Source organism: Cladophialophora immunda, assembly GCF_000835495.1.
Source record: "Cladophialophora immunda strain CBS 83496 unplaced genomic scaffold supercont1.1, whole genome shotgun sequence".
Taxonomy (NCBI): Eukaryota; Fungi; Ascomycota; class Eurotiomycetes; order Chaetothyriales; family Herpotrichiellaceae; genus Cladophialophora; species Cladophialophora immunda.
The window spans coordinates 4,973,113-4,997,054 of record NW_015622541.1 but is presented as its reverse complement, the minus strand read 5'-3'; the positions used below and the strand labels follow the sequence as shown (position 1 = coordinate 4,997,054).

The 23,942-nt window shown below is 52.1% G+C and overlaps 5 protein-coding genes across 6 annotated transcripts; 2 read left to right on the top strand and 3 right to left on the bottom strand.

Annotated features, from left to right (window-relative positions):
* Nucleotides 1-742: 742 nt before the first annotated feature.
* PV07_01459 lies at nucleotides 743-3,514 on the bottom strand. Of its 2 annotated transcripts, XM_016387984.1 has the most exons (5): nucleotides 3,349-3,514; nucleotides 2,582-3,298; nucleotides 2,221-2,529; nucleotides 1,686-2,171; nucleotides 743-1,619 (listed from the first exon to the last, which is right to left on the bottom strand). In XM_016387984.1, the coding sequence occupies exons 2-5, from the start codon at nucleotides 3,229-3,231 to the stop codon at nucleotides 1,361-1,363; spliced, it is 1,704 nt and encodes a 567-aa protein (XP_016254912.1). In that variant the 5' UTR covers nucleotides 3,232-3,298; nucleotides 3,349-3,514; the 3' UTR covers nucleotides 743-1,360. The 2 variants fall into 2 exon arrangements, with proteins under 2 accessions (XP_016254912.1, XP_016254911.1); XM_016387983.1 differs by having other exon boundaries at nucleotides 2,582-3,514.
* Nucleotides 3,515-3,635: 121 nt separating this feature from the next.
* Nucleotides 3,636-10,885, bottom strand: PV07_01458 (uncharacterized protein). The gene is made up of 8 exons (XM_016387982.1): nucleotides 10,541-10,885; nucleotides 9,698-10,487; nucleotides 8,060-9,648; nucleotides 7,383-8,012; nucleotides 6,952-7,322; nucleotides 6,553-6,890; nucleotides 6,199-6,492; nucleotides 3,636-6,126 (listed from the first exon to the last, which is right to left on the bottom strand). Exons 1-8 carry the CDS (start codon nucleotides 10,648-10,650, stop codon nucleotides 3,724-3,726), a joined length of 6,525 nt encoding a protein of 2,174 aa, XP_016254910.1. The 5' UTR covers nucleotides 10,651-10,885; the 3' UTR covers nucleotides 3,636-3,723.
* Nucleotides 10,886-12,423: 1,538 nt separating this feature from the next.
* On the top strand, nucleotides 12,424-12,865 carry PV07_01457 (uncharacterized protein; the record flags this gene model as incomplete). The annotated part of the gene is made up of 1 exon (XM_016387981.1): nucleotides 12,424-12,865. The coding sequence occupies exon 1, from the start codon at nucleotides 12,500-12,502 to the stop codon at nucleotides 12,863-12,865; it is 366 nt and encodes a 121-aa protein (XP_016254909.1). The 5' UTR covers nucleotides 12,424-12,499.
* Nucleotides 12,866-13,018: 153 nt separating this feature from the next.
* On the bottom strand, nucleotides 13,019-14,368 carry PV07_01456 (uncharacterized protein; the record flags this gene model as incomplete). Its single annotated transcript, XM_016387980.1, has 6 exons — nucleotides 14,091-14,368; nucleotides 13,964-14,038; nucleotides 13,839-13,897; nucleotides 13,577-13,787; nucleotides 13,450-13,521; nucleotides 13,019-13,393 (listed from the first exon to the last, which is right to left on the bottom strand). The coding sequence occupies exons 1-6, from the start codon at nucleotides 14,334-14,336 to the stop codon at nucleotides 13,019-13,021; spliced, it is 1,038 nt and encodes a 345-aa protein (XP_016254908.1). The 5' UTR covers nucleotides 14,337-14,368.
* A 7,759-nt stretch (nucleotides 14,369-22,127) lies between these two features.
* On the top strand, nucleotides 22,128-23,942 carry PV07_01455 (uncharacterized protein; the record flags this gene model as incomplete). The annotated part of the gene is made up of 2 exons (XM_016387979.1): nucleotides 22,128-23,265; nucleotides 23,324-23,942. The coding sequence occupies 2 exons, from the start codon at nucleotides 22,128-22,130 to the stop codon at nucleotides 23,794-23,796; spliced, it is 1,611 nt and encodes a 536-aa protein (XP_016254907.1). The 3' UTR covers nucleotides 23,797-23,942.

The window sequence follows — 23,942 nt, the reverse complement described above, 5'->3', positions numbered from 1 at the left end:
GATTGTATTTGTATGCTCAGAGACAGAGGATGAGAGGCTGATTACTTGTCCGAGACTCAAACGAGATGAGGAAGTCGGTTATCGTCTTATGGATTTCGCTGTGTTGACTGGTCATCGTCCCCGGTGTGTCAATCAAGGCCAGCAGTGGAAGAGTCTCGATATCCAGAATGAGAGCACTGTGACCGTCATGCTAGATGTCAGAAGCTGCCTTCCATGAGATAATTTGGCCTCCAGGATTTGTCCAGTGCCATTGTCGAGAAGCCGTTGCTGGAAAGGGCCAGCAAGTCGATCGAGGCATATCTTTCAAGGTAGCCGCATCCGTCTGAGGGAGTTTGTGCATATCAGGCTCTCCGATTCGGATCATTGTTCAGGGTTGCGCCATCCACCTGATCTATTCGAAGCCATGCCACAGGTCACACAAGCGACAAAGATCTTGATCCGATATTGGACGATCCATTGAACGACTGGCTGCCTCTTGTATGTACCGTAGTGTCCACACTGATGTGATTCCGGCGTGTCATTAGGCCAGTCTGATGGCTGCGTGTCGACTCTCGCAGGTCCAAACACCCTTTGAGCATCGACGTTGGCCCTTGCGTATCGGGATTCGAACGCACCCAGCGTTATGAGAAGTCTTGCTGTTTCTAAGTTGTTCCGACGACTAACGATAACAGGGCGACACAAGCGCTATTCACTCATACGGGGGAAAGCTGGGGATTGTTTCGAACCATTGAAACAGACACGTCGCAGGGAAATCGGATCCATATATTTATAAAGAAAAATTGCTCGTGTGCTTTGATCTCGATCTGTTATGACCTCGCGGTCTCATCCTATGGTCTTTCAAGATTCATCAAATTGCAAATCAATCACAAGGCCGACCTACCGAGCAACATTACCAGCCTTTCCACTCCCATTCGAGCAAAGCATGCGAGATGTCCTGCTTCCGAGCTGGCCGCCAGAAACACCCAGATGTTGGGACTAACGAGCAAGTCAATAGAAATTCGGTCCCGACCGCAAGCAGAATTCCAGCGTAGTCAAACCTTCCACTGTCTTCAGCAGGAGTGAGTTAAAGAAGCGCATTTACCCGAACTCCTGGGACACCTGTCAACGAAAGACCTTAACCCACACACTTCATCTTCAACGTCCTCCACAAAGGTCGGTGTGGAGATGATTTGACTTTCTACCGGGTACGCTTGGCCACCTGACGAATTAGTCGTATTCATTGGATGCGTATTGGAGGCAGAAGTGGGCAACCAAGGGGAAGTTATTTGGCTAGAATCTGGTGACTCTCCAGCCTTTGTACAGCCGTCTAGGGCCGGACGCGGGGTGTGGTTGCAGGCTGAGCGGTCTGCCGTCGAGCGGATCATAGCGCCTTCGTCCTAGAGAACAAACTGCTGTACACGGCGTCAACGACGGGCTGTGCGCTGATCTGCCTACCGCCAAAGTAACGTCCGTTTAATCCTTTGATGGCATTCTCTCCCCCTGAGACGCGCTCAAATTTTAGATAGATGTCGCCTTGGGTGTTGGGGTCGAGGGCAATGTGCACAACGTGGCCGTACTTCTCTTCGCATTCCGCGCGCACGTCATCTTCCAGTTCTTTGATCCAGGCTTCACCTTCTTCCCTGTTCACATAATGTATTAATATGAGGTGCAACTCGAGGACCGGCGCCCAAAGGAAATGAACTTACTCAGTAGGATCAAACATATTGCGAAGCAAAACACATCTGCTTGCCTGGCTGACATTGACGGGAAGCGGCTTGCTTTCCTTTTTGGCGGGCACCGCAGCGCGCTTCGTATCGGTCTCTGCAGATGTGTCATCTGTCCTAGCGAGCTTGCGCATCAATGCATCTCGGCTATAGTTGTTGAAATTCACACCAGCGACGTCTGTATCATCCAATGCACTTGCGCCACCCGTCCCCTTTTCGTTGTCACGGCCACCTGCACGATCAAATGTGCCTCCCGATCCTCCGGCGTGAGCGCCGCGGCCACCGGAGCCCGAGAAGGCCGAGCCCTGAAAGCCAGGCGAATTTTGGCCTTGAAAGCGTTGTAGGAGGTTGGCAGTCGATTCGGGCGTGAATTTGTCGTTGCCGAGTCCAACTCGGATTGGGCGGCCTGCAAGGTCAAAACCGTTCATCTTTTCGAGGGCCTCACGTGCTTGATTCGGGTCACGGAACCTAGCCAACATTAGTACACGGCGCAGTAAGACGCGGGGATGGGACTTACTGGACAAAGCCATAACCACGGCTGCGACCACCCTCGTCCTTTTGGAGTTGCACAAACTCGAGTTCACCAAATGGCTCAAATACGTTCTGTAGATCTTGTTCAGTAATACTGAAGTGGATGTTGCCCACATAGAGACGATGGAAAGGGATGCTATTGTGATTGCTGGTGGTAGCCTCTGGGTTGCGGGCTTGTCGATTCTTTTCTGCTTCAGTGAGTTGTGCAATTATGGGAATGCCGAGGAGTTTCTGTCCGGTCATTTGGATGGCTAGTGGGACGGACTCTTCGTTCTTGAACTCGACATAGCCGACACTGTAGACGTGTTAGTGCAAGACTGTGCCATACGGAAAGGGGGTTCCATTACCCTTTAGAACGGCCACTGACTCGATCCTTGACAATCTGGGCCTCTGTAACAGGACCCACTTTCTCAAAGAACTGGATCAATTCCTTGGTACGCAGACGAGCGGCGAGTTGCTGGACAAATACGGTTCTCCTGTCACGCTCATCCTCAGTAAGTTGTGGCTCGGGAGTCTTGCTCTTGACACGCTTTCTGGGACTTGCCGAGCGACGTCGTTCCCTGTCGCGATCGCGTCGGTAGTCCTCATCTTCACGCCTGGATCGTCCACCCGGTCGATAATAGCGATCGTACTCTGGAGATCGAGAGCGTCTACGATGATGGTCGTCGTCACGTTTGGACCGTCTTCTATCGTCATCACGGTCACGGCTGCGGCTTCTCCTCCTGCTGCTTCTGTGACTGCCGTTAGCACTGCCATGCTCGCTCCTGGGACTCTTCATTTCATCATCACGGTCTCGACGGTGGTCTCGGTCTCGGCTTCGATCTCGTCTCTTGCGGTCCTTGTCGCGATCGCGGGAGCCATCACGGTGTTTGTCTCTGTCGCGGCGATCGGAGCGGTCGCTACGATGACGGTCCTCGCTATCGCGGGGTGAATCTTTGCCTTTGACATCGTTGGTGGCGGTCGAATCGAGCAACGCCTCGACATCGAGCCCTGACATTTTGAGGAGGAGTTGGCGGAATGCTTGAAAAAATGATCTGATTGACGCAGGATGGAGTAGTAGTTCACTTGGATGTGGTCAGAGTCGGAATCCGAAGCAGGGCGTGCGCAGGCAAACCCTTGCAATGTGCAGTGTTCTGAAGCGCTCAACTAGGGAGCTGAATTCAGTATCAGTGGATCTTGTACTCAAGAGGCGAGTGCCCAAGCGCTCGCTAGAAAGAACTGAGATCGACAACAGGCGGCAGGAGTGGTTATCTGCAGGATGCTGCGTGGAACAAGAAGTTTCTCAAGATGCGCCAAATTCAAGGCAGCACAGAACGAATCTGGCCTTGGCAGGTAAAGTCTCATCACAGGCCACGTGGGACAGTTGTTGGTTCTGAGTCACGTGCGACACATGCTGACCCTGCCGCTTTTATTACAACAAAGCCTCACGCCCAACTCACCCGCAACGTCGTGCAGTATACAATCCTCAAACCATCAGGCTAATACAAGCCTACCGTATCCGAATGGTGTCGCTAAGCTCTTTGAAAGAGTCACGAAGCTCGCCCTGCATTATCCCCGTTACATAGCATTCGCCAACCAGATTGTAACAACCTTCTCCTTCGCTTCTCCTGATTAAAAAAGGCACCACACCACCTCGCAGGATGCAAACTTGATCACCGACACGGCCTTCATGCGGTATTGTGGCACAGCGTCCCTCTTTAGTCAGTGCAAAGCGCCATCCAAGGACTTTGTCACCCAGTAGAGAGACATAGGCTGAGCTCTGCTCGACTGACTCGGGCTTAGGTTTCTTGTGCAACTGTCGGAAAGCCTTGTAGGAGTCACGAAGCTCACAGTCTCTCGCCACGCTGGTGTTGTGGCTGGGGAATTCCGCCCCTGCGACCGGCGTCTTCCAGCTCCATTCGCCAAACTCGCCTTTGGAGACTCTTTTTCGGAGCGAATCGACCATCTTGTCGATCTCCCCGAAATACGCTTTGCGAGTGTGAGGCTCATTTGCCGAGGAAGTGGTCTCCGATATCTCGTCCACGACGCAGCCCAGAACCGAAATCTCGTCAGACCGCCGATGGTGTGTTATCGTCCCGTTGAGGCCTGCGCAAGCGTCGAATTCGAGGCCTCGATCTAGGGAATCGGCAAGACTCCCAGGCCGGGAGACAGTCCAATCGGGCAGCCACGATGGAAATCGAGTAGACTGAGCAGTGAGCCCTGCCCGATGGAGCAGTTTAATGCCCTGGCCTTGAGCCAGGATACCTTCGGCGACTTTGAGGGCTACCGCTTCAAATTGGGCTTTGTAGTCAGGTTGGAACTCATCACGGTCCCCGTCCTCGGCCATACCCACCAGGGCAAAAAATCGATCTCGCGTGAGGGTGGAAGCTACGTGGCGGTAGTTTTCGAGAAGAAGACACAACGGCCACCGCTTGCCCCTCGCTTCCCATTCTCGATGCTTGCCCAGGGTGAGGAAGGGTGTCCATGGCCGAAGATCGAGACTCAGAGCTTCGTGCTCTTGTTCCACAATCTCAATGGCGGCAAATAGATCATGCCATTCGATCATCCATTTCCCACATATCACCTTGACCGTGGGCGCGATCACCATTTCCTGCACGATCCACACTCGTCGAAACCAAGACCTGCTGAACAACGCCCTGACTTCAGCCCATATCGCTGCATCTAGCGGTGGCGTTCGACGGGTTTTCCATGAGACGTCGACCGGTGGAATGCCCTCTGGCCAGCCCGCCTTTGGATTGCCCTTGACAACATCCTTTGCACGCACTTGCAGCAACATCTCGATGGCGCCGTCGCCGTCGCCATCGGCGCCGATGAAAGCCAACGTGGATGCTGCATTCTGGAAAATCTCTGGCAAGAGAAATATCTGTTCCGCCTTCTCCTCCGGGTCGGCTTGGTTGATGCAGAGAGCGTCTATCCAGAGAATTGCCACGGTCTTCGGCAGGCGCAACTTTTCCAAAGCGATCTTCAATGCTTCGGTGATCTGGATCGAGCCTTCTGGGGTCACTAGTACGTGCATCTGTTGTTCTTTGTCACCCCAGACATACGACAAAGTCCGGTATATACCTGCATCATGGAATGGCACACTGTAGATGCACCCCTTGAGCGGAGCACCATGCTTCCCTGGAAAGAGCATGAATAGTCTTATGTGATCCTCAGGCAGTTGATGGTATTTATACCCGATTGTTGTGTGCCCTAGAAATAATGTGAGTGCAGAGATAGCTGGCACTTCGCCATGAGCTCCGCGCTGGAATCCATGATTGAGTGTTGCCATGGCTGTCGCATTGGTGACGACGCCATTATCCGGTGGCACTGCTTCCGATGTTTGGTTTGTTGGTGTTTGGGTTGAGGTCGTGGTGTTTGAAGACCGTTTCCCCCAAGGCTGTGGTGGGGGCATTTGCTGGCCATTTGTCATGGCCGGCAGAGGCATTCTAGCAGGCTTGTTAGCTGTCCCACGTTGAGCCTCAGTCGGTCTCCCATTTGGCTGAGAAGATGGTTCGACGGGCGCCTGCTGGTTCACATCAGGCCTTCTCCATTCAACGTTGGCCCAGCCAGGCGACACACCATTTTGAGCAGTGAACTGATGGTTCTTCCGGGCCCTTCGTTCAAATGCTTGCGTTCGATCATCACGTCTTTCTGGATCCGCATTCTTTTGATGGCCTGCGGGTTGGGACCTAGCGGCAGTATGCATTGGCCGAACCGCCCGGGCGGGAATAGAGGCTTCCAGCACATGATCGCCTTTGAATTCAAACTGCCGTGATTTGACAAGCTGCCAGGGGTCAACAATGAGGTGAAACTTCGGGTCAGTGAAGACATTGCTGATCTGAATGAGGACGAGAACATCGCTGATCTTCTGACCCGGGCCAGACCGGTCCGGCAAATGGCACTGTTTCGCCTAGAAAGTACATCAGCTTCTAAGACCAGCGTGATAATGCGGACTGAGAAAATCAACTCCCGATGTCCATACCTTCTCGAGCTTGTCTGAGCTCCATTGAAAAAGGCCGTTTGCATCCCCGGCAGAGACCACGATCTCGAGGTGGTAGTTGGGATACATATGCTTCCACCGTGCCGCATCCGGGTGGCCATTCGCCGCTAGAAAACTCGTCACAGCCCCGGAACCATTTCGATCTCTGAACGTGAACGAAGAATGTCCCGCATATCTTCCGAGGCATTTGAGCCCCGACCGTGCTTTGAGCGGGCTGGTCCAGCCTTGGGTAGGGTTGTACGCCTGCCCAAGTGACACCTGTAAAAGCCTCGATACCTACGATTGACCCTCGATCAGCGGCGCAATGGCAGGTCTGGCAGTGGAACTTCTCCTTACCATGCATTCGCCCAGATACTGAAGATCGCGATGCGGAGGCTGCTCATCGCTGGAGACCATGCTGTGCTTCAGAACAGAGTCCTCCTCATTGATCCGTGTGAATGTGATTCGTGGTATCCGTTTGTCTGTTCTGCTCGCCCCGCTCGGCGTCTTACCTCGAGTATTCCTGGCACCACGCTTGCTTTTAGTGCCAAACCGTGTAAATGATTCATTGTCGTCGATGTCCTCCCTTGGGAAGTCGAAAGGCGACGGCATTCTGAAGACATCACCAGACAGGCTCATATATTTATCTTCTTCTTGGTCGCCGGTGTCGTCCTCAGCCAGGGAGCCCATTGCAGCTTCATGCGAGAATCAGCTATATTGTCTTTCAAATGGAGAGTGGGTTGTGATTCAGCATACCATCAGAGTCAACTTCCACGAAAAACCCCTCCTGTTCAAAGGTATTTTGGAGCCGTCGGATGTCTATTTCGCTTATTACTGCCTGTAAAAGGCTCAGATGAAAGGACTCGTTCATGCCAAAATGGTCCGCGATGTATCGTGCGACTTCTAGAGGAAGCGTTTTGAAGCGCAAGGCCTCCCGGGTGAGATACAGCTGCATGCAGTTGTTCCGCGACCCGAGGGCGATTTCGCCCTTGGTCGGATTTCCAGAGTATACCTCATTGCGGTATTTGGCAGTGCATGTCTGTCTGATTTCACTGGCTTGATAGACAGAGAGACCTTTGATCTCTCGGATCATTTTCGAGCGGTCTTTGGTCGATTCTGGAAGCAACCTGCGCCAACTCTATTAGTATAGGTATTCTCATCCAGATATGACGATACAAAGAACTGACTCGCAGAGGAAGCTCGCCCGGGAACGCAAGAGCTTTGTATGGCTTTCGGATAACTTGAGCAGGCCTTGGGGGGTCCCCTTCCCCTTGGAGAGGCCAGAGAGCTTTCTGGAATCTAGCTTCAGGGCCGCTAGAAATCTTTCCAGCGAATGAATCTGCTTTGGGGAAAAGGCCAATAGCGAGACCTTGCCAGCGAAACTGTCTCTCAAGAATGGACGGTCGGCAATGAGCCACCTGGCCTCCACAGGTTGCAACTCGTCGTATGATTCTGTGCTGCCGGCGCCGTCCTTGCTGACGATGGGAAACACTGAGCGTTGTTGCAGCTTTTTCATCAAGTCCGCAATTCTCTTCTGAGTCAGATTTGCCAGTGCGCTGTTGATCTCGACAAAGATCTGGGCAATCTGCTCCAGACTGTGTGTTTGGTCAATGTTTGTCGCCTTCGTGATGAGTCTTTCGACCGCATCCGTTCCATCGACCGAAAGAAATTTGAAAAGCTGCTGGCTCCGTGGGTATTCAGTTCTCAAGTCGATATTGCGTCTCTCACACTCTGTGATGGTAAGCCAGCCGACGGCCTGATCGGACTTGCGACTTTTGGAGGATACGTAGACGAGGTCCTCGGTTTTGAAGGCATCGCTGAAATTGTTAGCGGATATCAGACACAACCAAACCACGTATCTTACCCGATATATTCCTCGTCCCCGTCATAACGATCTTGTATTTGTTCGTAAAGGTAGGAGAGTGTGTCAACATCTGGACGATTTTGACTGCTCATCGATTTTAGGCAGGAGAGATAGTACCGCGCATTCGTGCGCACAGCAATACCGAGACGGCTCAGGCGTTGCTTTTGCAAGTCGTTAACCGGCCTGTCAAGCTTAAGACTGGGTATTTGATCGCTCTGCAGCCGTTGATCAAGCTCTGGAAGGACAGAGTCTCGAAGCCTTGTCGGGCCAGTGGTAGTTTGCACAATAACTGCGGAAATTTCTTTCAGGAGGATTGTTGCAGAGGCGCTCATCTGAGCACTGTCCGGCTCCAGCCATGCTGAATATGTATGCCAATGCTCATTCAGAAGCCCCAGCACATCGGAGTGGTTGCATGTCTGGAAAATATACCTAAACTCGTCCGAAAGCCTGAAGGATTTGGAGCCCGGCTTGGACATACAGACAAGGCGTGGAACAGCTGAGAGATGAAGGCTATCGGCGAGAAAGGAGTGCCATGACTTTTCGTCGGGTCCAGAGGCTACGTAATTAGGATGCAATGTTGGGAACTTTTTCTTCAGCTGGTGAAATATCCGAGCGGCGTACGAGTTTCTGTCGTAGTGGCCTTGGAAGTACAGCTGAGTACCCTTACATCGTTTGTTGTCCAGCGTCGCGAACCATAGGTCAATATCTTCTGGCGGTCTATAGGCCGACCGGAAAAGAAGGTTGACCTGCGCTGCCAACTGGCTAGTCGACCACTTTTCAGGTTCGAAGGTTGGTGAGCAATGAGCTTCGCAAATACACTTGCACAGCTGAGTCCTTTCAACCGACTTGATGCCAAGGTTGCTTAGAAGTTTGTGCCTATTGACATTTGCTGCCACTTGAGGATGGACGATGGAAAACTTGTCCCCAACGGGGAAATCGTCGTGCTGAAGGTCGGCAATGAAGAAAACTGGGCCGGTCTTTGCTGAAACCCACGAGCCATCTGTAAGAGGAACCAAGGGCATGTTTCGTAAAATATTCATGTGCTTCTTGGCGATTGTGAATGGCACCAATGCATCTGCAAGGCTAGCATGCCAATCATGTGGGCGACTGTGGAATGATCCTGGGTCCGCCGTCATCATATCACTCAGATCGTTCAGAAACTGCTCGTCCGACAGAGTCGAGACGCCGATGATATGAAGAGCAGCTATCGCCCATTCTGAATATCGCGGAGACAAATATCGACCTGCGGTTCGCTGGTTCAAACTAAACGGAAGTCCATCTTTGCCAATGAATTTGCGCGGTACGCGAGCCAGTTCACACGGACAGTGCATGGACTGATCGAAGGATTCCACAACGGGTTTGGACTCGAGTGCATCGCGAATTCGTTGTTGCGCAGGTACGAAAAAGGTGCCGGTTCTCTCGTCCGGTAGATATCCAGGCCAAAGATACCTTTCGTCCCCTTTGTTGAAGACCTGCACGGCATGGAGGAACGCGTCGCTCAAGGCATCTCTAAGAGTCTGGTTCCACGTTGAGGAAGTGTCAATCTGGAGACGACTCGCTGTGAGTAGGAAGTCGCCCTGTAGGATGAACTAGCAGACTGATCAGCCTCTGACAGGGAGGACGAAAGAGTGGTAATACCTGTAGTCCGTAATCGCCGATCGGCAGGTATGCATATACGTTCCTCGACTTCTTGCCCGGTGTCGCTTCTTTCGAAGAATCCCAGACTGGAAACGCAAGTTGAAGTTCACTGGTGGAAAACCCTGGCCGCTTGCTTTCGCGAGGAAGAGCCTCGACTTTGTGCTTCATAACATAGTATGATAACTGCCCTGGGCCATGTCGGATCATGGTAGTAGGCTTTCCACCATCAACCGACACAGTTCGAACGAGCCTCGTCGCCCACGATTGCCCGTCTGATTGTTGGATACTCAACTCAATGACCTTAATGCGACGAAGGAACAGCAAGCGGTCCGGGTCAAATGCTTTCAAGTCCTGCAAAAGCTCGTCTCGATCATAATCCTTTGAGAGCTGGAGATAGAAGGATGTGTGTGTGGGAGGGGGATTGACAGGGAAATCGGCCCACATCGGAGCAATCATGCCCAGTTTCTCGTTCTTGTCGAATTTGAACCTGTAAGGACCTGATGCGACCCAAACCACGTCGGCAACCTTGAAGACGCTTTTGAAACCAATGCCTTTCTCGCCGATAAAGCCGCTTGCTTTGTTCTGGCCTGACTTAGTGCTGGCGCCAATTGCACAGATGGCCTTGACATTGGCGGCATTGAATCCAACCTCATTGCAGTCGACACGTAAACAACCGGGTGTATACGTGAATTTGACTTGCGGTTCCGAGGAATCGTAGACATTATCATCGGCATTCTGAAGAAGTTCCAATAGAAAGTGCACTGCATTGTCGTAGAGCTGACTCGAGATCCTAAGAGCAGACATCAGCAATGACACATCATACGAAAGCTTTTTGCTACTTACATTTCGATCAGGGTGTTTAATTGGGCTACATGAGTTGGGTTTGAACTGTCCAACCCACACTCGTCCCGAATGGACTCTATCAGATGTCTCGCATCTGTTTCTGAGTCCATGATGTTGGTAGTGAGCGCGTCGTTGTAACGGTTCTTTCTTGCTCATTGAGAGCATACGTTCATCGGCTCACTTGTAGATACAACAAACACAAGGAAGTTTCTGAGGGACGGCACAATCATTTTCAGTATAAGTTCTGGTTGGATCGAGAACGGCATTCAACAAGGTCTGACTGGCGGTGTAGATAACAGGGACAGCAAGGTCTTTCTTGCAGATGGCCTCGAACAGCAGCCAACAAGGCGCTGCCGCAATCGGACTGTCAAGTTCATTTCGAAATCCAGGGGGGGTACGAGTGGCGCTAAAATTCCTGCAGTACTATCATTGTGACAGCTTGATAGGGACTAAAAGGTCCTGAAATTCTGCCTGGACGACAGAGATCTAGGAACTTTTGTTGGAACTTTGAGCCAAAGGGCCGTCGACATTTGACGCGGGGCTAAAGCTAGCGAGGCTAAGCGAGACGTCCCGTTGCCAATAGTCGGACTTCAAGCACCAACACCGTCGACTTCAAGGTTTTCTGGAAACAAAATCCCAGTACTGAGTGTAGTAGTACTGAGCCCTTTGGCAGCCACTGTAAATTCTTCGAACCAGCGCCGCCAGGCGACTATCCTTTGCAGATGAGGCTGAGCACGGCGCCTTGCGAGCGAAGGATGCCAAAGGCTGCGGCCCACAAGGCTGTGGGTGGAGGATGGGCATAGGGCGGCATCATTCCTGTCCCGATTCGGAGCAAGCAGCCTCGCCCACCGCATAGGGCTGCCTTCGATACACTTTCCCGTGGAATACGCCCGTGGTGGACACGTGCCAGTAAGCTGGTTATATACTCTGTAGATATCCGTTCTAGTAGGCGCCTACTGCTTTACATTAGGCCTTCTCTATTCCATATTGGCCTAGCCAGGCGATACGCTATTTTCAGCTGTGAACTAATGGTTCTTCCGCGTCTATGTTTCACAAAACAAATGAGGATGGACACGTCACTCTCACATCTTTCCGGTGATAGTGGTGTGTCTTCATCCAACATCAGGTCAATGTTGGAGATGCCGATGAACAGCCGTCGTTCTTCCGCCGACTCGGCGGTTGAAAACTGAAAGCAGCCGCGCTCTCGGTAGAGTTGAGTGAAGGAAACGCGATGACGTCAAAAGCATCATCTTCGCGATGAAGTGCTTGATTCAAGCCAGACACATGTCAGGCAGGAACATAAGACTCCAAACTCTGACTGAAGGGCAGATCGATGTCTCTCAAATCCACCCTTTGAGTTACAAACCCGTTGTGAGTTTCAGACGGCGAGTCTAGACCTCAGCCCCGCGAAGACCCTGCAGCTAAGGATGATAAATCATGGGATTCAGCGTCACTGAAGAGAAGTCCACCGCAGAATTGAAACGACTACCTCCCCCGGCCCAACACTTTTCCACTGGCTTCAGAATGTGGCCTAGATTGTGCTCCTGCGGGGAACCTATCACACAGGCACAGTAGCGGCAGTCTCTCAGCCAGCCTTGAGCACGGTTGTGCCCCGTAGACATGTGAACGACTACATGTAAATGTTGGAAGTTCAGCTCCTGCACGAGGAGAACGTCAATGTTTCGTGTCAGACCATTTCACGCTGCATTGACTCACCAAACCCTACACCGATTTACGTAACCCCGCAGGTTCAGCTACATGCGCCTCAAAAGTATAGAAACGAATGCAACGCATCAGGCCTTTACCTGGACAGTTCAGGGTTTTTGACAAAGGTACAAGTATCGGTGGTACGCTCGATGTCCTAGCCGGCCCATCAAGCTCGAAAACAACCCGCGTCCATCACTTCATTGCAATCACAAACTTGTGCCACCACTCATCTCAACAGCTCTTAATTCCAACATGGGCTCTCCAAGAGCAGTGACCGTCACCCTCACTCGCACAGAAAAATCACCAGTCACTTCTACCCCCGAGAAGATCAACTGCGTGTTCAACTACATCTGGGAAGATGAACGCGACGTGGGAAGAGCGTATCTTTCCACCATCAACGGGTACACCTTTGGTGCTGCCCTCGACGATGGGTCAGGCACCAAGACCTTTGCAGGGGCTCCCGTCTGGGCAACCAATCAATTGATGGGCGGCATCAGTTTCGAGGTCACTAAATTCGTGTTGAAGGTTGGGGCGGCCGACAAGGACACGAAGGCTGCGATATGGGTGAAGCAGGACAATAAGGAAAAGTTGCTGTACAAGACATCCAACTATTCCTGAACGATTGAGGAAGGATAAGCATGAATACACGAGGAATGCCCTTAAGTTGATGAGGAAGGGAGAAACGAATGTCTCGTTGAAAGCTATCTAGCTAAAAAGATCCAACGTGCCAGTCAGGAGGCAGGACATGCTTTACTGGGCTGAGCACAGGGTCTAGTTACTAAAATGAAGCTTCACTGTTTCATCCCCGACCTGTTCATCCTTTCCTTTCTTGAGGCGTTCGCTCAGGGTTTCGCTTGAAGGATCAAAGAATGGTGCTTCGCCGAAGATGGCTGTTCGCTTGCCTTCTCTGAGCGACGTATCATAACCTCCAGGCAAAGCCCTGTGAGCAACGACTCGGTTGTCCCAGAACGCGACACTGCCTGGCTCCCATTTCCACCTGACGGTGAGGTCGTCGGCCGCATGAAGATGCTCGCGTAGGAAATTGAGTGTATGGATGGCTTCTTGACCCTTGAGCTCAGCAATGTGGACCACGAACATCGGATTATAAAAGAGCGACTTTAGATTGGTCACTGGGTGCGTGCGGACCTGTCTGTGGTATCAGCCACACGATGATAACCAATAGGTCGGAGTGGTTCTCTTACCAAGGGGTGCTCGCGTCTCTGCGGTGCACGGAATGGCTGATAGCCAGCGTTGACCGATGCCAGGAATTGGTGCTGTCGTTGGAACATTAGCCCTTTTCCTTCTTTGAGGCCGAGGACAAGTTCATACCTCTGAGCTATGAACTCCATGAAGGCTCTCGAAGAGCTTCTGAAATGACGGGCTCAGTTTATCAAACAATGCCGTCTGGCTGGTGAAGATGGTGTCGCCACCAAACTCGGGAGTTTTGACCATTCGTAACATGGTATATGCCGGTGGGTTGGCCTCATGAGAATGGTCCGCATGGTATTCGCCTGCAAAATCGCCATACGCTCGGATGTCGCTGTCAACCATGAGTCTTGTTGTTCGGAAACAGGCGTCTTCGGCCACTTACTTGTCGCGGCCGATGATGGTAACGTGACGGGGATCCTGCTGATTTGGATCTCGGTCTTGCTAGAGGGCGCGAGTATCAGAAACACCGAGCCAGATGCCAGAGGCCACTATCAGGAGCCTACTTACAATTCCATAATGCTTTGTCAGTTCGTGCTGTTGTTCCAGCGTGATATCCTGGTTCCGGAAGAACACTACGCCTCTCTGCGCCGTTATTAGCCCTTCAGCGTTTTCTCAATGACATGGGATCATCAACCTCGGCCACCAGCAAGGCAAGCTCATCCTTTTGTGCTTCATTGAGTTGACTGAGTTGTACCCCGATCAACTCGGTACCAATGTACGGAGTCAAATGTCGAACCTGCTTGGCTGCGGCCAACAGAGCCTTCTTCTCAGGGTCTGCGAAAAAAGCGCGATCTTTGGGAGGCTCAAAGACTTCAAGTTGAGGATCAGGCGCCCGGTAAGCGAACACCCGCTCCGTGATTCCGGTAAGTGTGGCGCTCATGGTTTTTTGTTGATTTGATCGCTTGCCCTTTCAGATTCCAGTAGGAAGTGACAAGGTAAATGCAAAGGACAAAGGCCAGCGAATAAGTACTTCATCCCCAAAATACCCCGAGGTACGTATTTGTCATGTCATCATATCTCCCCGCCAGCCTCGTATGGAGAGGAGCGTATCTGGAAGCATCCACCATGGGTAAATGCCTGCATGAAACGGATTTCCGCGGCAACCGACATGTCGCCATATCCGGATAAGATGAGCAAGGGTTCGAGGTGTTGTGCGAAGTCTCATTAGACGAAGGAGGGTGCTTCGCAATCGTTATCATTCTTGACGTGCTATCTCAAAGGCTTACGAAATGTGGTGTTCATGCGGGGGCCCACCTCCGACTGGGATGCTATTTGGCCTGAGGCACGGCAGGGACTACCAGGGCCTGATCCATCCTTGAACGTCCATCCGAACTCTGGGATTGAAGAACTGTGCCCGTATCTCTAACTAGGTGAGGCATCCCATGCGTTTGAAGCGTTGAGCTACTGCTACTGCGCCGTAGCTAATCCCAGGAGATCTATATCAAATGCATTGTGCTGCTTTGTACAACTCGTCATGGGCTGAGAGCGCAACTTGGCGCGAGATCGGCGACGCCATCTACTACCCTAGCCCCCATGCCCGTCGTGCTTAGAGGTATGTGAATGATCCAATCTTCATCTCTGTCGCAATCTTTCTCGGCAAGACGTGATTGCGCCTGGGCATGAAGGTATGGTCCAGTTACCAAATACTTATCATGCAGCGCCTACGATGTGGTATAAGAAGATTGGCAGAACCAGCCTGAGCGGAGTCGAAGGCACTTCCCACGCCCATTTTGTCCGATAGTCTCGCTTTGCCATCCATCGAAAGCATGTCTTCCATACCAGTGCCTCCACCGCGTCCTTCGCAAGATGCGGGCCTTGTGGCTGTTGAGGTCAAGGGCCCCGGTGCTGATGAGAATGACCTTAACTCATCTGAGCAAGATGAAGACAGCATCGATCTGCGCAAGGAAATATACGATACCAGTGCCATAGACCCTGTTTTGGCAAAGAAAATGGCACTGACAAACAATGCGATCGACGAAATTGGCATGACCCCTTGGCAGTGGAAGCTATTCTGTTTGAATGGGTTTGGATACGCGGTAGACTCGGTGGGAACTCTTTCTGGCTCAAGATGATCGAAGACTACTGACGTCCTCTCCTTTTCAGTTGTTGATTGTGTGCCAATCTATTGCCCAGCCAGCCGTTGCACAGGAGTTTGGCAATCCCAGCAAGCACATTGCTGGCGTCGCTCTGGCGTCCCAAATCGGACTGCTGGTCGGTGCTGCCGCTTGGGGTTTCAGTGCCGACATCATCGGTCGACGTACAGCATTCAACAGCAGTCTATTCATATGTGCACTGTTTGTGCTCATTGGCGGTGCCATGCCGAGTTACATTTCCTTCTGTGCTATGTAGGTTGGAAACTCGGCATCATATTGACGCCTCTCTAACCTTGGTACAGGGTAGCCATCTACTCGGCTGGTGCTGGTGGTAACTACATTCTGGATGCGACCAATTTGATCGAATTCCTCCCTGCAAGCCACTACTGGCTCGTGACCTTCATGGCCGTCTGGTGGGCGGTTGGCTACATGATCACTGGGTTTCTAGCCTGGGGATACATGAGTAACTTCTCTTGTGATCCCGATGCCACGGTAGCAGAGTGTACTTGGGGAGACAATTGGGGCTGGCGATACCTCCATTTCACTTGCGGCGCTGTTGTCCTTGTCGCTGCCGCTCTTCGCGTCCTGATCATCCGTATGCCGCAGACGCCGAAATGGTTGATCTCACAGAACCGTGACGCCGAGGTCGTGGCCAACCTTGCGAAGATTGCGCAAAAGCATAATCGACCCTTCTCATTGACAGTGGAGAGGTTGGAAAGTATCGGCCGCGTGCTGCACACCGAGAAGAGCGTGTTATCTGCCTTGCGGCTACGACAGCATTTCTCTCAGCTGTTCCAAACCAAACGTCTTGCATATTCGACAATCATGATCATCGCCAATTGGACTGTCATTGGGACGGTGTCACCACTGTTCGGCATTTTCTTGCCCTACTATTTGAAATCTCGAGGAGCAGATGTCGGGTCAAATAGTAACTGTGAGTTCTCGCAAAGCGTTCGTCGCGTTGTCGGAAGGAAAGTGTTCACTGACCATATACGCTCTTTTGCACCCTGACAGATACGGTCTGGCGCAACTACGCACTCAATCAGCTTTCTGGACTGTTCGGGCCTCTCATCGCCGCCGCGCTCGTCGAATCTCGCTACTTCGGACGACGAGGCACATTGGCCGTCGGCGCTGCTATCACGACAGCACTGCAGTTTGGATATACCCAGATCAAAACTCCCGCGCAGAACGTGGGCGTGTCTTGTGCCATTTCGGCAGCTAGCAATATCTACTATGGGACGATATATGCGTACACGCCCGAGATTCTCCCCGCGGCACACAGGGCGACGGGATATGCTATCTGCGTGGTCCTGAACAGAGTAGGTGGCATCGTGGGTGTCTTGGTCGGAAGTTATGCGAATGTCGAAACTACGGCGCCATTGTTCATTTGTGGCGCGTTGTTTGGGTTGTTGATCGTGTTGAGTCTCTTGTTGCCTTTTGAGACGCGTGGACGGAGGACAGTGTGAAGTAGAGCGATATGCAATCAGCTACCTGACTGAAGAGGCATCGCACCTCTCCAATATATGCACATCTTGCATCATGGCCAAGTGAGGACGGCAAGAGGTAGGGCTAGTAGATCCTCAGCAATGTTATACCTGAATCATCATTTCACTCGTCTGTATTACTAGGCGTTTGAACGAAGTGGGCGGAGATTGACCATTGCCACAGTTGACGAAGGAAGAAAACAATCCTAAGAAGCTCAGGTAGAACTCCGGGAACGCTCAGGGAGCGGAAGGTGAGCCGATGGTGAGCAAAGCGGCGAGTGGCTCATCAAAAAGAGAAGAGGGGCGAGAGTACCTCCTAGTAGGTAGCTCGGTAGGTACCTCTTCCTGTTCCTCCTAGACACTACGTTCACGCGAGGATCTGTCAATGACGAGGCTTGGGCGTGCTTTGCCAAAACCTTGTCAAGCTGGGCGGATGGAAGAGGGGACTAGGTTTCTTTCTCCTGTGAACCTCGGGAAAAGGAAATGTCCCCCTCCACCTTCCCCAGTCCTTGGCCTCGCCTCCAGGGATATCAATTCCTCGGAATAATGCTCTAGATCTCCGTCCATGCCGACTGCTGGAGAATATATCTCTGGAGACAAATTACCAGAATTGGGACTTAAGAAATTAGAGACAACCCTCTGACCCTGCAAGAAACAACCAAATCTAACATACCCAGCCCAGCTCAACATGTCTCGATCCCAAGCCCATGATGAACGCAACCAGGCGCTCCGTGGCGGCCTGAGCTCTCTTGAAGCTGCACTCAGTGTTTCGGTGCCTACCAAGGACACCGTCACGTCCGAGAGCACAAGGCTGGGTCAAGCAGTGAGGACGGAAGACGTCCCCGACAGCGACGGGGCCAAAATCCATTGGATTGGGGACAGTTCTGCTCCAAGCGTGATCCTATATTTCCATGGTATCTAAACAGCCCCAACATACCCTAGTATCTGCCTCCTCCTCCTTTTCCACGGCATTGCTTCGCGCAGCTGATGTTTGGACGTGGCATTAGGCGGAGGTCTCGGTCTTCCAGCCATGCCAGGGCATATTGCTTTCTGGGTGGATACGCAGCAAAGACTGGCCAAGGAAGGCAAAAAGTTCTCGATTGCCTTCGTGGAGTATGGTAAGAACAACATACCAATGCCATGAGCGAAACATGTCGATAATTGACCTGTCACCATGTAGGCCTATCGCCTCAACATCGGTTTCCGACACAGTATCGACAGGCTGTGCAGGCTCTCAAAGCTGTTCTGCAATCTGGCCGCAAGCCTTCAGATGTGAGAGGCTTCTTGTCCTTCATGAAAGGAATGTATGAGAATAGCCCTGTTAACAAGACCGACAGGTCATCATCGGGGGCGACTCTGCCGGCGGCAACTTGACCGTGGGAATCCTCTCTGCAGCACTGCACTCCCACGCCGGAATCCCAACCCTCAAACTCGACACTCCCCTGAAAGGCGCCCTGCTCGTCTCGCCCTGGGTCGACCTCTCCGTCGGCAGCAGCACATCCTGGATCGAAAACAAGGACAAGGACATCGTCTCCGCGGCCCTCGTCCCTGAACTCGTGAACAACCTCGTTGCCGAGGAGGCCCGCAACGAGTTTTCCGATCCAGCCCGCGCCGACTCGAAGTGGTGGACCGGGGCGCCCGTTAGCTCCGTTCTCGCGTTGGCCGGGACGCACGAGCTGTTTTACGACGACATCAGGAAATTCTGCCAGAAGCTGAAGGAGGCTGGGCTGGCTGTCGAAGTCGTCGAGTGTCCCCAGCAGGTGCATATTGATTGCATGCTGGATGCCCAGTCAGGCTTGGAGCACGGGACCATGTCTCATGCAATATGGGATTGGCTGAAGAAGGTGCTGTGAAGGATTCCTTGATTCAGAAGATGGCCAGGCTGAAAATCCCCGCGTTGGCAACCAGTCCCAATGAATACTTCTACTTCGTCTGTTCTAGTGACTGCATAATTCTTTTCTCTATCAACACCGACTGCATGCTGCGTGATATCTCACAAGCTTGTAGAAAATGGACCTTCAAGCCGCAGACCACTCAAGCAGACAGTCGAGATGACGAAGAAATGCTAGAACTACTACGCTTTTCACCATCGTTGAGATTCTATTTGCGAGCGTTCATACGCCCACAACAGCTCTCCAGCCACGTACTGATGTGGAACTTTCCCAACTCCCGGTATCATTTTGAGCGTCTCTGTACGGATTGAACATTCAAGCCCTCCCGCACAGCCATGGCGACAACGCAAGCTTCGAATTCTGTGGTTTCTTGAGGCAACGCGCACATCCCCCGGCCATATCCTGGCAACTTCCTCTCTGTGTGAAGAGCGTATCACAAGAAGGGTGTCCCCTGTCCCACACTGCTGCTCCTCTTTCCATGGAGATATAGAAGCCCAAATGGTCATTCATTCCCTTCTAAGATGTTGCTGCCCACAAGTCTGCGGGAACAAGTTCAGGCGGTAGGCTTGGTACCCCCAATTGGATGGTGGACATTCTGTTTTTGCAGAATCGGCTATTTATCGATGGGTGTTTGAAGAGTGGTCGTAATGGCTTGCTGTGAAATGATCATTGCTGCATAGATTTGCTCTTTGGGAAAAGTACGCACTACTTTGTAGCTTTATGTTTATGCAATCCAGAACAATCAGTCTCTCTTCCAACTTGACATCATGCTCCGTCGTGCGGCAGATAAAGGAGGTAACTGAGCTTCAGCTCTCGACCTGCCCTGGGTTTGAGGTGGCGTTCTGAAGAAGATCTGCTTTCTGAACCTGCTCTTCTTTCTGCCCGCTGTTCAAACACAGTATGACGGCTCATGAGACAAAACCACGAGGAACAACAGGGGCGTAGCGTCTGAGGAAAGCTTTTCATCTTTGATGACGAGGGAAGGCCAGGCCAGCTCCGAGGCTGGAGATCTTATGTTCATGAAAACGAGGGCATATCGAGCAAGTCAGGAGGAAAGCAGGTAGTCTTGGTACGGCGGTGGCAGTCACAGATGGAAGCATCGTCCTCCATATTATGATGGTGGTAGTTCTTGAGGGAGGAGGGATGCATCAACAGGCTCTCTAGATTGTCAGTGAGTATGAGGAGACGACTGCGCATTTGATAGGAGAGTACTCGTCCTCTTGCACGAGGTGCTTTGGTCCAGACCATAGAGCGAAAACAGAGGTCGACTGTGCCTCTCGGTGTGCTCCCAAGGTGTCTTGCGTCGGGCTTCTGATCATGAGAGATGTCAAAGAGGATCAAAAAGGCCAACAGAGAAGATCGAAGTGGCCATCTTCGTGCGTGTGTTTAAGGGATGCCAGAATGCCAGCAGACATGAACCCCCTCAGCCGCGTGCGGCTTGCTCCCCTGTGTGTCCCTTGCTCTCCTCGTCCCTGCCCACCCCTATTGCCTCAGCCGCGCCCCCGAGCCGCTTTTGCTCCCTCCAAGCATTCATCTGTCGTGTTAATGCGGCTGGTGAGCGTCAATCACGCCCGCAATCGGTCTAGCCCACGAAAATTCGTCACGTCCAACCCAAAATCCGAACCACTTACTGACGAACTTCTTCTTTCTTCCTTTCATCAACCCCCTCTTCCACCACCCATCTCTGTGGACGTCAACACCTTCATCTTCTTGCGTTTTCTTTATCTTCTCTTCTTCTGGGGGCTGACAAGCACACAACGCTGAGACAGGACGCAGCGGTGGTCGTGCAGGCCACCCTGCATCTTCGTCTCACCGTTGTGTGCTTGTCAGCCCTCACCGACGTGATCAAGTGTCGACAGAGCATTTTATGCTCAACAACAAAATGTAATGTCTGCAGAACATGCCCCTGAGATGAAAGCCTTGACTGACCATGCGCAGAGTATATAAATAGAGGGACGCTGTCCGGTAAGTCTTTGTGCCGTCTCCTGTGTTTCTTCCCTTGTCTCCCTACCTTTGAGTACACACCATCCTGGACGACGTGGAAAGAGGGGGGAAAGACCACATCGTGCTTTTAGGAATGCACGGTCATGAGACAATGCCAGTTTCTCGGAGCTCGATTCGCTTCACAGCAAACAAACGTGTCACCCACCATGTCTGGATTCTGCGATCTTCACAATGACAGAGTCATAACACTCTGCATGCCGGCTTGCTGAACAAGCAAACTGGAAGGCGTATACTGTGTTTCACCGTGCGGAAGGCCCCTGGGTTCGACCACAAAGCACTCCAAAGCCTCCTGGGGTGACATGCACCGTTGAGATCGCTCCCCGTGTGATATCTTCCAGGAGCTCGACCTTCATTCACCCTGTCGCCAGCTGTCATGTGTCACCGCCTCAGCATTCACCTCACAGCGCGATGAATCCTTGGACACACATGTCATCGGACAACAATGACTGAGCTCGGCCTGCGGTGAAGTGACAAGTTGTCGTCACTGACGTCCAGCTGCCCGAGCATGTGCAGTTCTTCTGGGGGGGTCTAGGGTATATAAACCCCCCTTCCTCCCTCTGGATTTTTCTGTTCTGTCATCCTCTCAGCATCTGGTTGTTGTTCTTTCTTTGACCCTGTTCATCGCCCTTCTGAGACTCTTGTCCAACACAAAAGACGCATCACAAGGCATCATTTGACCAAAAGCACTTCCCTGGCTCATCAAGAAATCATTATTTGTGCGGCAGTTTGGCAATCTGGCAGCTTTCCACGTCGTCCAGTTGGTCTTGGCATCAGAAGTTATAAAAAGCGGCCACTGACCTTTCACACCTTCAGTCTCTTCTTTTCTCTCTCACAAAGGTTGCTCTTCTGATCCTTCAGAGTAGGCGCTTTCTTCCTCTTCGTTGCTGTTGGCCTGGGTCTCCCGTCATCACCTTGAACCTCTCATCACGGTCATCTCACCTCCGCCGTCGACATCACATCGCTCTTTGAGCAGTCTTGTTCTCAGGCAGCAGCAAGAGACCTGATCGTTCCTGGTGTACAGACCAGAGAGACTTCACTGCACATTGTTGCAAGAAATCTCTACTTCTCGACTCTTCTCCTCACCTTGCCTCTCGACCTGTTCACTTCTTTTCACTTTTCACACCTCAAACCTCACCAGCCGACCTCACCTTCTCCGACCCGACCTTTACTCCCTCATTCCTCCTTTGAACAGATCGACATGGCCTCTTACTCTGGCCGTGACATGCCGCTTGCGGCCTCTGTCACATCTCCCATCATCGAGCAAGCGCAGACCAGACTGAACCAGTCTGAGCGCAACTACTCCAGAACCCAGCAAGATCTCCAGAATGCCATGCGCATCCGAGCAACAACACCGATGTCAGCGGCCGAGACCAATGCCAAAGACACCGAGATCGCGTCATTGCGGCGCAAGCTGAGTGCTCAGGAGGCGGAGATGACGAAGCTGCGGGAGACAATCGAGAAACAGCGGATGACCATCAAGACGCAGAGCGAGGCCATCTCCAACCCCAAGCAACATTATGCCACACCAACGCCTAACCGTTTCGGAGGCAACCAGCAGTATGGCCCATACCCGAATCTTCAGCCACCTCCACCTCCCCCACCACCGATCTTCGCCACGGGAAATGCCATCACATTCACACAGCCTCGTCCTGCCATGCCTGGACTTCTCCAACAGCAGCCTGGAAACACACCTTCTCCTTTCGATGACAACATGGCGCAGCAATTCTCTGCTCTCTCAGTCAATCAAGCTCAAGGTCCACAGATGCAGCACCCACAACCTACCCCATTCCGACAGTCTGGCCACGTCAATGAGTTCGGTTCGCCTGAGCCAACAAGACCATACAATACCAACCTGGCCATCAAGTCCACTCCCATGGGGCCTAACAAAGGCAACAGTGGAACTCCAGCTTTGGGGTCGGCAGCCAGGATGCACACTCGAGGGATGCCCAGCACTGCTCTGCAGCCACCACAAATGCCAGCTTTCCCCAACCCCATCTCCATGGCCACCGGGCCACATCTCGTGGTTCCTGCTGCGGTTGCTCAGATGTTTGCCGATGTGCTCCACATGGCAGAAAAATATGCATACTCTCATGTCAACACACCCAGCACCCAGAAGGACAACGGCATGCCACAAGAGGTCAAGGACAGACTGATGAGAGCTGCATCCACCACTTCGGCGTTCCAGTTCATGCAGACACCATTTACCCGCTATCTGCTGGTCTACAAGATCATTGTCCAATTCATGATCAAGACCATTCTCAAGCATGACTGCTTCACCGGATTCGACCCAGAGGCGGACCGAGTCATCGAAAACTGCAAGAATCAAATGTACCAGAGTGAGTGCTTGATGCCCTTTCATTTAGACACCTGAACAGTACTGACATGAGCTTGCAGGTACCCCCGCCCAGGTCAAGTACCAACTGCTCACCACCATGGCGGCTCAGGTCCAGAAGCTCAAGACCAATCCCAACTTCCAGAACTTTGTCAACAACATTGCCCGTACGCGTGGCAACGAGATCTGGAGAGTCCTCAAGCCGATGATGCACTCCAAGACGTCGCGGGACTGGGATGACTTGTACGAATTGATGATCAAGGCACACCAACTTGCCCAAATGATGTTCTCTGGCTCGGAAGAATACAAGTTTGACTTTCCAGCAATGGGCCAGCAATATCGCAAAGACTGGATGGAGTCAAGGGATGTTTTCAAGAACGTTCACACTCCTGAACAGCTGGAAGCCATGGGAGCCACAGTCAGGCTCGGAATCACACCACTCATCAGTGTGCGAACCAGCACTCCAGAGGGACTTGTGAAGTCAAGCACCATTATGCAGGCATTTGTGTTGATCAAGGCAGACAAAGGGAACTGAGAGGGGACTTGGTGTGTGGTGGAGGGGATGGACACTTTGCTGAATGTGAGGGCTCGTAGAAATCGATTTTCACTTTGGGGAATCAAACATGCCAAGACCATGGCAAATGTATGGAGCTTCCATAGAAATGGGATGGTAGAGAGATG

Coding starts and splice junctions, on each gene's coding strand:
- PV07_01459 (XM_016387983.1), bottom strand. CDS start 3,231: ATGTCAGGGCTCGATGTCGAGGCGTTGCTCGATTCGACCGCCACCAAC. Junction 2,172..2,220: donor CGTGGTTATGGCTTTGTCCA/GTAAGTCCCATC, acceptor AATGTTGGCTAG/GTTCCGTGACCCGAATCAAG. Junction 1,620..1,685: donor AATATGTTTGATCCTACTGA/GTAAGTTCATTT, acceptor TTATGTGAACAG/GGAAGAAGGTGAAGCCTGGA.
- PV07_01458 (XM_016387982.1), bottom strand. CDS start 10,650: ATGGACTCAGAAACAGATGCGAGACATCTGATAGAGTCCATTCGGGAC. Junction 10,488..10,540: donor TTAAACACCCTGATCGAAAT/GTAAGTAGCAAA, acceptor GTCTGCTCTTAG/GATCTCGAGTCAGCTCTACG. Junction 6,493..6,552: donor AGTATCTGGGCGAATGCATG/GTAAGGAGAAGT, acceptor GGTCAATCGTAG/GTATCGAGGCTTTTACAGGT.